This window comes from Chlorocebus sabaeus, chromosome 20, assembly GCF_047675955.1.
Source record: "Chlorocebus sabaeus isolate Y175 chromosome 20, mChlSab1.0.hap1, whole genome shotgun sequence".
NCBI lineage: Eukaryota > Metazoa > Chordata > Mammalia > Primates > Cercopithecidae > Chlorocebus > Chlorocebus sabaeus.
In genome coordinates, this window is record NC_132923.1 from 125,571,609 (window position 1) to 125,584,356 (window position 12,748).

Consider the following 12,748-nt stretch of genomic DNA (forward strand, 5'->3'; position numbering starts at 1 on the left):
TGGTCTTGAACTCCTGGGCTCAAGCAATTCTCCTGCCTCGGCCTCCCACAGTGCTTGGGATTACAGACATGAGCCGTGACGCCTTGCCAAGAAATTATACTCTTGATTTTAGCCCATTTCCTGCCGAAATGCTATCCCCCTAGTTTTTCTTGTTGACTCACTCTTATTTTAGGGTTGTATCGCCTTGGTCATCTGTCTTCAAGCCCCAGCATGCCTCATTGTCATTTGACCACAAAAGCCATGGGAGAAAACATTTCTCAGAGTAAATGCAGTCATGATATGTGCTGCTTTAGGAGTCTAATCCACTGTCTAAATGTGGTTCTGGTAGCTTTCAACACCCCTAACTTCCTAAGGGATGTGTGGTTTTCCCTTCTCTCCTACTTTATGTGTACTACTGGTGCCTATACTGGGGACCAACATCAATGGAAAAGAAGGAATAGACAAGAAGCAAGAATCAGGAAATTCCAGCTTTCAGAGGAGAAATAACACTTTAGCTTGAATTGTACGAGAATCGCCTACCCATGCACACTGGCTTATGTAAACTTAATGAAAATATACATGCGGCTTTCCAAATTACAGACTAAATCTTCTATTAAATATAACTGTCACAAAAATCTCTAGGTAATAGCAAAATGATTTCCAAGCCTAAGCTGAATGGAATAGCCTGTTTATTGCAAACAGTGTTCAGTATTACAGTCATATATTACTTAACGATGGGGATACATTCTGAGAAATACGTTCTTAGGAGAATTTATCCTTGTATGAACATCATAGAATATATTTACATAAACCCAGATGGTATAGCCTACTCTACACCTAGCTCTGTGGTATAGCCTATTGCTCCTGGGCTACAACTTGTGCAGCATGTTACTGTAATGAATGGGCAACTGTAAAACAGTGGTAAATGTTTGTGTATCTAAACATAGACATAGAAAAGATATGCAAAAATATACTGTATTATAATCTTATGGGACCACCATCATATATGTGGTCCATTGTTAACACAAACATTGGTAAGTGGCGCAAGACTGTACTGTTTATTTCTTTGTTTTTCTGAGACAGAGTCTTGCTCTGTCACCCAGGCTGGAGTGCAGTGGCACAATCTTGGCTTACTGCAACCTCCACCTCCCGGGTTCAAGCGATTCTCCTGCGTCAGCCTCCCAAGTAGCTGGGACTACAGGCACACGCCACCGCCCCCCCGGCTAATTTTTTGTATTTTAGTAGAGACGGGGTTTCATCATGTTGTGCAAGCTGGTCTCAAACTCCTGAGCTCAGGCATCTACCCGCCTTGGCCTCCCAAAGTGTTGGGATTACAGGCGTGAGCCACTGTGCCCGGCCCTCTACTGGGTTTTTATTAGTTTGAGACAGGGTCTGTTTTTTTTTTTTTTTTAAATGAGATATAGTTTTGCTCTTGTTGCCCAGGCTGGAGTGGAGTGGCGTGATCTCGACTCACCGCAACCGCCGCCTTCCGGGTTCAAGTGATTCTTCTGCCTCAGCCTCCCGAGTAGCTAGGATTACAGACATGCACCCCTGTGCCCGACTAATTTTGTGTTTTTAGTAGAGATGGGGTTCCTTTATGTTGGTCAGGCTGGTCTCAAACTCCTGACCTCCAGTGATCCACCCATCTTGGCGTCCCAAAGTGCTGGGATTACAGGCATGAGCCACCAGCCTGGCCCTGAGACAGGGTCTTATTCTGTCGCCCAGGCTGGAGTGCATGGCTCTTGGCTCAGTGCAGCCTCAAACTCCTGGACTCAAGTGATCTTCCTCAGCCTCCTAAAGTACTGGGATTACATGTGTGAGACACTGCACCTGGCCCATGACTGTACTTCAAATTTCATTATAATGTAAAATTGTTTAGATCTTCTGTTTTTAAACAATGTTTGACATATATTTCTTAAGCAAGAGCATGTAATTCTTTTTTTTTTTTTTTTTTTTTTTTTTTTGAGACGGAGTCTCGCTCTGTCGCCCAGGCTGGAGTGCAGTGGCCGATCTCAGCTCACTGCAAGCTCCGCCTCCCGGGTTTATGCCATTCTCCTGCCTCAGCCTCCCGAGTAGCTGGGACTACAGGCGCCCGCCACCGCGCCTGGCTAGTTTTTTGTATTTTTTAGTAGAGACGGGGTTTCACCATGTTAGCCAGGATGGTCTCGATCTCCTGACCTCGTGATCCGCCCGTCTCGGCCTCCCAAAGTGCTAGGATTACAGGCTTGAGCCACCGCGCCCGGCCGAGCATGTAATTCTTGTATCAAAATGTAACAGTAATGAAGACAATTACATGATATTGTTTTGGCAACCTTTTACGTTTTTTGGATTTTTTTTTTTTTTTTTTCTGAGACAGGGTCTTGCTTTGTCACTCAGGCTTGAGTGCAGCACTGCACATGATCACACCTCTCTGCAGCCTCAACCGTCTGGGCTCAAGTGATCCTCCTGCCTCAGCCTCCCGAGTAACTGGGATTACAGGCGTGCACCACCACACCTGGCTAATTTTTATTTTTTGTAGAGACAGGGTCTTGCTGTGTTGCCCAGGCTGTTTCAAACTCCTGGCCTCAAACAATCCTCCATCCTTGGCCTCCCAAAGTGTTGGGATTACAGGCGTGAGCCACTGGCAACTTTCTTAATTTATTCTTAAACTGAATTGCTTTATAGGACCTTTGACTGTTGATGTATAGACCCTAACCCTGACCTGGAGCTATCTACTTTGTCTTTTCTGTACTCAGATACTCAGTACCTCCAAGATACTATGAACCATGTCCTAAGCTGTGTCAAGAAGGAGAAGGAACGTACAGCAGCCTTCCAAGCCCTGGGGCTGCTTTCTGTGGCTGTGAGGTCTGAGTTTAAGGTCTATTTGCCTCGCGTGCTGGACATCATCCGAGCGGCCCTGCCCCCAAAGGACTTCGCCCATAAGTAAGCACCTCTGTTATGATTTCACCTTCCGCTTCATTTGGTTGGAGAGGAGGGACGCTCTATCCCAGATCCACAGAGCTTAAGCCATTTTTTGCATCATTAAACTCCAGGGTATAGCAAATCATATGAAGAACAGCCCTTCCTCAGTTGAATTCTAAGCTTTTCCAAATGAAATAACATATATGAACTATTTGGGAAGGTTGAATACCCTGAGAACACGTGAGATGTCAGTGCTGTTTTCAGTGTTATTATTTACTGGGAATCTGCTAGTTTTGCTTTTTTCTCTGGCTTTTAAAAGTCTTATTTTGATATAAGACCTAAAGAGAGGAATCCTCTACTGGAACTGAAGGGACCTAAGGGTCATCTTTTTCCTCATCGCTGAAGTTGAATACGATATTCCGCCTCTTTAAACCTTCTGGAGAATACACTATGAGAAACTCCCTCAGCATCCTGCCAGATGGAGAGGCCAGGTGTCTTCGCTAAGGCGGGGGGGTCAGTGTTCCTCACCCTTTGTCTCAGGGTTGTCTTTATACTTCCCTGTTTATTAGTGAAGATTGCTGTGGTGAATTAATACACCCCATTCATTCTTCTTCTTTTTTCTTTTGTGAGATAGAGTCTCACTTTGTTGCCCAGGCCAGAGTACAGTGGCGCAATCTTGGCTCACTGCAACCTCCTCCTCTTGGGTTCAAGCGATTCTCCTGCCTCAGCCTCCCAAGTAGCTGGGATTACAGGCATGTGCCACCACACCCAGCTAATTATTGTATTTTTTTGTAGACACAGGGTTTCACCATGTTGGCCAGGCTGATCTCAAACTCCTGGCCTCAAGTGATCCACCCACTGTAGCCTCCCAGAGTGCTGGGATTACAGGCGTGAGCTACTGCGCCTGGCTCCATTCTAAAGCCCTGCATTCTCATCATAGAAGAATTTCTTTCCATACGATGGCTGTGTACTGCCTTTTTGTCCCTGATGAACACATTGTTCAGCTCCCCTCCTACATAAGTATCTTGGTGAGCACCACACTAATCCATATGGTACAGCTGTGTGAATTCGGAAAAGGGGCCCCTTCCTTAAGACACTTTACTGCCATCTGCTGGATTGTTGTAGAAACACACATCTACAGTCACTGTGATGTGATGGGCCCCTTTGAACTGTGCTGTGGATAGCTTGCACACCCATCTGTGGTAGCCCTGCCTGAGTAACCTGTTCTCCTTGCCCCAAGGTGATTTTGAGGTGGGACATTAAAGAATGTCATTATGTCTCAACTAGCCACTGTTGGTTTCTCTGCAGGAGGCAGAAGGCAATGCAGGTGGACGCCACAGTCTTCACTTGCATCAGCATGCTGGCTCGAGCAATGGGGCCAAGCATCCAGCAGGATATCAAGGAGCTGCTGGAGCCCATGCTGGCAGTAGGACTAAGGTGGGTGTCAGAAACCTGAGCTTGCCCTATATCAGTGTGCGGCTTGGCCCCCAGTGTTGGGACTGTTAAAAGAGTGAGGCGTGGTTGTTTGCACTTTCAATTGGATGGACAGGATAGCTTAGACTAAACACATAGGCTAGTACTGAATCCTAGTTTCATCACTAGCATGTTATGTGATCTTGACTAAGTTATTTAATTTCTCTGAGCCTCTTTTTTTTTTTTTTTTGAGGAGTCTCACTCTGTCGCCCAGGCTGGAGTGCAGTGGCGCGATCTCAGCTCACTGCAAGCTCCGCCTCCTGGGCTCATGCCATTCTCCTGCCTCAGTGTCCCAAGTAGCTGGGACTACAGGCACCTGCCACCACGCCTGGCTAATTCTTTGTATTTTTGGTAGAGATGGGGTTTCACCATGTTAGCCAGGATGGTCTCAATCTCCTGACCTTGTGATCCGCCTGCCTCGGCCTCCCAAAGTGCTGGGATTACAGGTGTGAGCCTCCGTGCCCGGCCTCATTTTTTTCTTTTAATCTGAAAAGTGGGTACAATAGTAATTCCTATTGCCTAGGGTTGCTGTGGGTTCATGATATAGTCACTCTTAGCACCATGCCTGGCATATAGGAAGTACTCAATAAATATTTGCAAATATTGTGTATATTATTATTGAGCAAGTTGCTTAAGCTTCCTAAACTAATTTCTCCTCATCTATAAAATAAGGACAGTGTTTTAAATCTGCTTTCCAGAGTGTTTGTTGAGACTTGGTCTTCTGTAGTGGCTAAATTATAGTGAGCAAGTCTTTTGTGGCGAGAACCAGAAACTCACAGATTGTTTGGATACCTGAGACTAAGCCAAGAGAGTTTACACTTTTATTCTTATTTTATAATATCCTTTCTACTCTGAAGAACAGAGGCCTGATCCCCTTGCTAGGAGAGAAAGCTATTTCTTCCCAAGAACAGACTCAGCGTCATGTGCCCAGCCCTTATGTGGCTTGTTTCCTTCCCCTCAGCCCTGCCCTCACTGCAGTGCTCTATGACCTGAGCCGTCAGATTCCACAGCTAAAGAAGGACATTCAAGATGGGCTACTGAAAATGCTGTCCCTGGTCCTTATGCACAAACCACTCCGCCACCCAGGCATGCCCAAGGGCCTGGCCCATCAGCTGGCCTCTCCTGGCCTCACAACCCTCCCTGAGGCCAGCGATGTGGGCAGCATCACTCTTGCCCTCCGAACGCTTGGCAGCTTTGAATTTGAAGGTAAGAAATTACAATGTCTCTTGGCAAGGTAGTGAGAGCTGCTGGAAACTTTGGGAAAGGAATGAAAGTATCTAGACTTCCTGGATCTTGCTGTGATCCCAGAGACAGGGTAGCTGGTTCTGTAGCAGCTCATCCTTCCTAGACTCTTTCCATATATTGGTAATTCCTGTTTGTTTCTTTGTCCCATACTGAGTTTGGGGGCAGATGGTTTGCGGGAAAGTATACATTGATCCAAGGAAATAATGCTTCAGAGACAGATCCCCCTCGTGTCCCCACTTTTTCACTTCCTTGTAGCTGAGATGATATGTAATGCTTTAAAATGTATAAGCAGGGGCTTTTGGGTGTTTCCATGTCTATGGTGGTATGGTGTCTTTTCTCTTTTTTTTTTTTTTTTTTTTTGAGACAAAGTCTCTCTGTTGCCTAGGCTGGTGTGCAGTGGCACGATATCAGCTCACTGCATCCTCCATCTCCTGAGTTCAAGCGATTCTCTGGCCACAGCCTCCTGAGTAGCTGGGACTGTAGGTGCGTGTCACCATACCCAGCTAATTTTTGTATTTTTGGTAGAGATGGAGTTTCACCATGTTGGCCAGGCTGTTCTGGAACTCCTGACCTCAAGCGATCTGCCTGCCTCGGCTTCCCAAAGTGCTAGGATTACAACCGTGAGCCACTGTGCCCGGCTGGCGGTATGATTTCTAAAAGTACTGTACTGTGTAGTTCTAAACTGCAAATAAACCCACAATAATACCCCACAGAGATATATTTCAGGAGGAGAAGTTGATACTTTTGAAATTTAAGATCGTATAGGTAGTATTGGTCAAGACTGTAGGGAAACAAGCAAGTACAGAAAGCCTGAACATGCTGTCTGGAGACAGCCACCTGTGGTTTCTCTATTGCAGTTCCTCCACTTAACATTGATTCACACTGGTGATAATTTATTTCCAGTGAATAGAAAGTAGCTATGTTTAAACCCAGCCTACATAGACTCTTTGTCTGGTATTTAAATCTGGGAACTAAAACAGGCAAGGTAAATTTGATCAAGAATTGTATTATCCTCTAAGAATGTAAGGGGTTGAGTTGGAATAAAGCAAAATAATTTATTATTTGAAGGGAATATAAAAAGGCTAGGATTGGGGCATATCTTTGATCTGTTTCCCTGCTCCTTCACCACCCACTTTTGCCTTTCTGCTGATTGAAAGCCCCCTTGTTACCCTTTAAGAGTTCTGGGTCAGGCCGGGTGCGGTGGCTTATGCCTGTAATCCTAGCACTTTGGGAGGCTGAGGCGGGCGGATCACGAGGTCAGGAGGTCGAGATCATCCTGGCTAACATGGTGAAACCCTGTCTCTACTAAAAATACAAAAAGAAAAGAAAAAATTAGCCGGGCATGGTGGTGGGCGCCTGTAGTCCCAGCCACTCGGGAGGCTGAGGCAGGAGAATGGCATGAACCCAGGAGGCAGAGCTTGCAGTGAGCGGAGATCGTGCCACTGCACTCCAGCCTGGGTGACAGAGCGAGACTCCGTCTCAAAAAAAAAAAAAAAGGAGTTCTGGGTCAGTATCTTATTGATCAATATCTGGTTGAAAGTAGAATTAGTAGCCTCAAAATGGAAAATTCAGCTAGCAAGCTGCAGACCTACCTGTCTGCAGCAGCAGTGTTTATTCTGTTTTCTCTCTACCTTTCTATCCAGGCCACTCTCTGACCCAATTTGTTCGCCACTGTGCGGATCATTTTCTAAACAGTGAGCACAAGGAGATCCGCATGGAGGCTGCCCGCACCTGTTCCCGCCTGCTCACGCCCTCCATCCACCTCATCAGTGGCCATGCTCATGTGGTTAGCCAGACTGCAGTGCAAGTGGTGGCAGATGTGCTTAGCAAACTGCTCGTGGTTGGGATAACAGATCCTGGTAAGGCTTCCCAGACAGAACCAATCTAGGGGAGTTAAGGAGCTTAGGGCAGTTGGGAGTAGCCAGTTTCATTATGTGGCCTCTCTAGAGATCTTCGGCCTCAACAAGCTGATACTCAGCTATTTCTCCGCCAACGCATGTTAGGCGCAGCTACTCTAGCCTGTTGGTGTAAGATAATCTGCCTTTAATTCTTTGTCTTTACTCCTATGAGTAGAGAAAAGAGTAACAGAGGTTAGATGAGAGAAAGCATCTGGGATCTTCCCACTACGCTGATGGCAGTGGAGGTGGAAGCTGGGAAGGGCTAGAGTGATGGGGTCATGAAGAAATGTTCAAAGGCTCCATTGCTCTTGCAGACCCTGACATTCGCTATTGCGTCTTGGCATCCCTGGACGAGCGCTTTGATGCACACCTGGCCCAGGCGGAGAACTTGCAGGCCTTGTTTGTGGCTCTGAATGACCAGGTGTTTGAGATCCGGGAGCTAGCCATCTGCACTGTGGGCCGACTCAGTAGCATGAACCCTGCGTTTGTGATGCCTTTCCTGCGCAAGATGCTCATCCAGGTAACCGGAATGATGGCCAGACCCACAGGCAGGGAAGACAGGACTCTCACTGTGAGAGCTGCTTGAGGAAGCAGAGTTGAGGACAAGGATTGGGGAGAAAGATTGAGGTACCTGGTAAAAGCCACATTTGTCTGCAAGGGTCCACGTTTCCCTGACTTTATAATGGCAGTTCCAGTGCTCATCACCTCATGAGCCCTTTGTCAATATGACTCCAAGGTGGTTCGGAGTCCTCTCATGCAGTTCTTTCTTTTTCCTGGCAAGTCGCCAGTGATCCCATTTCTTGGCCCTCTTTGCTTGCTGGGTTGATCTGCTGCAGATGGTGTCAGACTTCCCAGCGCCTCCCTATCCTTCCACTCTCCTGCTTTTCTTGCTGGTGCCAGGTCAAGCATGGAGGCCATTGTTCTTCACAAAAATAACCAATGTGAGACCGTTTCCACCATTTATTCTAATAGTCATTGCCCCAGTCTGTGATCCTGTCTTTTGTTCTTAAATAATATGAGAATGCCAAACTCAGTTGCTTGATCTGTAGCCTAAGGTAGAATTCCTCTTGAGATATGGCACCTCAGTTTTTGTCTTCACCTACCTGAGTAAGTTCTGTGGCCTCCTGGTGAGCAATACATGGTCCAGTCCTGCCTGGCGAAGTTATTTCCACCTGCCTCTTCTGGGTCTCTATGTGGTTCACCCATTCATTTCCTGTCCCCATTGCTCGCTGTCTGCTTCCTGACCCTCCCTTATGCTTTGTTTTGAAGTAAACACTTTTTGTAATATATAAGGAACTTAAACATAGAAAATCATTAATATATGTAACTCACTCTAGAGAAATGTTTGTTCACAATTTGTTGTAAAGTGGCTGTAAATTATATCATCAATCAACAAATTAGGAAGCTGTACTTATGTTGGCACTTCTGTTTTTAGCCTAATGATTTATTTAACTGCTGGCCTGCGTTAGAAGTGCCTGTCATTTTAAGTCTTAAAAACATTTCTGAGTTTTAGGAAGGAATAGAAATCATTGTTGAAGGCTGGGCATGGTGGCTCACACCTGTAATCCCAGCACTTTGGGAGGCCGAGGTGGCCAGATCACCTGGGGTCAGGAGTTCGAGAGCAGCCTGGCCAACATGGTGAAACTCTGTCTCTACTAAAAATAAAAAAAATGAGCCCAGTATAGTGGCGAGCGTCTGTAATACCAGCTACTCTGGAGGCTGGTGCTGGGAGAATTGCTTGAACCCAGGAGGCGGAGGTTGTAGTGAGCCAAGAGCACGCCACTGTACTCCAGCCTGGCAATGGAGAGAGACTCCCATCTCAAAAAAAAAAAAAAAAAACGGCTGGTTGCAGTGGCTCATGCCTGTAATCCCAGCACTTTGGGAGGCCGAGGCGGGCGGATCACGAGGTCCGGAGATGGAGACCATCCTGGCGAACATGGTGAAACCCTGTCTCTACTGGAAATACAAAAAAAATTAGCTGGGCATGGTGGCGGGCCCCTGTAGTCCCAGCTTCTAGGGAGGCTGAGGCAGGAGAATGGTGTTAACCCAGGAGGCAGCGGAGCTTGCAGTGAGGGGAGATCGCGCCACTGCACTCTAGCCTGGGTGACAGAGTGAGACTCCGTCTCAGGAAAAAAAAAAAAAAAAAAACAGCGAAATCACTGTTGCGCCTGCTAGCTCAAATCATACTACATTAATTTGGCATAGAAATATCTCTTAAACGGCTGAGCACAGTGTCTTGTGTCTGTTATCCCAGCACATTGGGAGGCCAAGGCAGGCGGATCACATGAACCCAAGAGTTTGACGAGACCAGCCTGGGGAACATGATGAACCACATCTCTACAAAGTATACAAAAGTTAGCTGGGCATAATGGTGCATACTGTAGTCGTAGCTACTCAGGAGGCTGAGATGGGAGGATCACTTGAGCCTGATAAGTTGTGGATGCAGTGAGCTGTGATTGTGCCACTGCACTCCTGCCTGGGTGACAGAGTGAGACCCTATCTCAAAAAAAAAAAAAAAAAAAGGAAAAAATAAATACCTCCTAATGAGAGTAACAATATGTTCATTCTGTCAGCAGACTTTTTGACCACTATGTTCCAGGTACTGCTGGGTACTGGGAATATAGCAGTGAACAAGCCAGGCATGGCTCCAATCTTCATTCTTTTTTGTTTTGAGACGCAGTCTTGCTCTGTCTCCAGGCTGGAGTGCAATCTTGGCTCACTGCAACCTCTGCCTCCCAGGTTCAATCGAGTCTCCTGCCTCAGCCTCCTTTGTAGCTGGGACTACAGGCGCCTGCCACCATGCCCAGCTAATTTTTGTATTTTTAGTAGAGACAGAGTTTCTCCAAGTTGGCCAGGCTGGTCTCGATCTCTTGACCTTGTGATCTGCCCGCTTCAGTCTCCCAAGGTGCTGGGATTACAGGTGTGAGCCACCTCACCCGGCCAGCTCTAATCTTCTTGAAGCTGATAGTAAGCTATCAGGCCATCTCATTTTTTCAATACTGCAGAATGTGAAGCTCCTTTGAGTGAATTTATGTACTGAATTTAGCGCTTGAAACTTTAAAATTACTCTTTTTTGTTTTTAACCTTTGATATAGATTTTTCCAAATTGAGTTGTACGTTTTCATGCCTTGGTAAAGGCTTTGGTGTTTTGTTTTATTTTGAGACAGAATCTCACTCTGTCACCAAGGTTGGAGTGCAATGGTGGGATCTCGTCTCACTGCAGCCTCTGCCTCTTGGGCTCAAGCAATCCGTCTGCCTCACCTCCCAAAGTGGTGGGATTACAGGCATGAGCCACCATGCCTGGCTGACTTTGGCCTTTCTTGCGATCTTGGTCATCAGGGTGGGCACTGGTTATTGTTATTAGGATGCAGTGAGGCTCTCGGGCTCTGGAAGTGAGCTTGGAGTTCTTTGGATTGGCCCTGCACTGCTGCAGATAGTTGGGCTCTGCTCTGTGAGGCACATTTCCTCGCAGTCACCCATGTCTTCTTGGCGCACAGGTCTATTCTCAGTATCCCCTTCATTTCTTTTCCCTGTGGTCTGCTATGACTGGGGAAAACAGGCTGCCAAGGGAATCCAGAAAATCAGGTTATTAAGTCAGTAACCTAAGACAAAATGTAATGTTAAAATATAGACTCCTCTGGGTAGCTGAGTTAGCCTGAGCTCTGTGACATCTGCTTTTCTTACTGCTCATTGATTTCCTTCTGGCAGCTTTATCCAGAAGTCTGTCTATATTATGCTGTCTATGTCACCATGAGCTTAATGTGCTGATTTGCTGGTGTCATAAGGATGTCAGTTAGAACCAACATGTTATCTCCAGTCAGTGAGACTTCGGGGGATCCTGCCAATGTGATCCCCACCTATTGAGGTTTATCTAGATGTACCCCAAACAGCTACAGAGTATCAACACTTCTCTTGACATCATAGCTGTTCTAACTGTTCTTTGATTCCTTTGCCATTATTTGTAGTCCTTAGTAATTTGCTGTCTGGACAAAGATTTTTCTCCCAAGGGCCCTACCTTTGTTCCTCATTTTTATAGAACTCTACTCTCAGCTCTTCCTGTTGGTTTTTCAGTCTTTGGCTGTGCTACATGGTTTAAAGCTCTGCTTTAGAGAGGACCATGGGACGTTGGAATGCTGTGATAAAAGGAAAGGGAGTAGGTTTTCGAATAGTTTTTCTTCCTGGCGCACTTGTATCTAAGGCTGTTCTGTCACTTGCAGAGATGTCTGTAGCTCATTGAGTATCTAGCAGCTGCTTCATCTCTCGTGGAAGTCTTGGTTTTTCCCCCAGTTCCCTGCCACTTTTTCTGTTTGACACAGTCTCTCTCTAGAATGTCTTCTGCCATAGAGAACATATGAGCCTTTCTTCCCTACAGATTTTGACAGAGCTGGAGCACAGCGGGATTGGAAGAATCAAAGAGCAGAGTGCCCGCATGCTGGGGCACCTGGTCTCCAATGCGCCCCGACTCATCCGTCCCTACATGGAGCCTATTCTGAAGGTAACACAAACCGAGAGGCTGGCACTTCCTCTCTGCGTTGTCATCAGCTCGTATGGGGAGATGGGAGTGTTTCAGTGCTCACTAGTACACTGAACAAAGTAGATGATTTCCTTGCTCTCATGCTTGGAGACCAAAGGGCCATATCAGGCACTTTCAGTTCAAGAATACCAAGAATCTCATCAGTTGCAGGTAAGTGCTCTCCTTATAAGAAGTAAGAGATAATGCTTCAGACACATCATCACAGGTGTTTGGAAAGGAGCAGTAGGTGGATAGTAGCATAAAATAGCTCTCCCAAAATGAGGAAAAAATGAGCTTGAAAATCTGAAACAACCTTCAAATCTGAACACATTAGAGTCATGTGAAGTATTTTACAATGTATGTGAATCTGGATGAACAATCACTGAGACAGTTTAGAGGAGACATGAGAGGATACTTTCACATCCTGGTGCTTCCTAGCTCTCTCACATGTCAGACTTATACTTCGTATGGAGAAAAGTGTGAGAATTTACATTCCGGAGAAATCTTGGGTTCATAAAGCTTAGGAGAAATTTCTTTATGACTGAGATGGTGTCTTGGGTGAATTTTACTAATGTACAAGAAAGGTTTCTAGTAGAGTCTAACCTGCATTCGTTTTCTCATAACTTCTTTCCCTAGGCATTAATTTTGAAACTGAAAGATCCAGACCCTGATCCAAACCCAGGTGTGATCAATAATGTCCTAGCAACAATAGGAGAATTGGCACAGGTAAAGGGGCAGC

The 12,748-nt window shown here is 46.1% G+C and overlaps 1 protein-coding gene across 2 annotated transcripts in view; it reads left to right on the forward strand.

Annotated features, from left to right (window-relative positions):
• MTOR (mechanistic target of rapamycin kinase) overlaps positions 1-12,748 on the forward strand; it is a 151,745-nt gene that overhangs the window by 15,779 nt on the left and 123,218 nt on the right. For both annotated transcript variants that reach the window (XR_012089784.1, XM_007980575.3), the window contains exons 9-15: positions 2,715-2,901; positions 4,189-4,317; positions 5,315-5,559; positions 7,242-7,457; positions 7,811-8,016; positions 11,869-11,991; positions 12,646-12,735. Coding sequence is in view for 1 of the 2 variants with exons in the window: in XM_007980575.3 (XP_007978766.1) it covers positions 2,715-2,901; positions 4,189-4,317; positions 5,315-5,559; positions 7,242-7,457; positions 7,811-8,016; positions 11,869-11,991; positions 12,646-12,735 (1,196 nt within the window). In the remaining variant the exon portion in view is untranslated. The remainder of the gene's footprint in view (positions 1-2,714; positions 2,902-4,188; positions 4,318-5,314; positions 5,560-7,241; positions 7,458-7,810; positions 8,017-11,868; positions 11,992-12,645; positions 12,736-12,748) is intronic.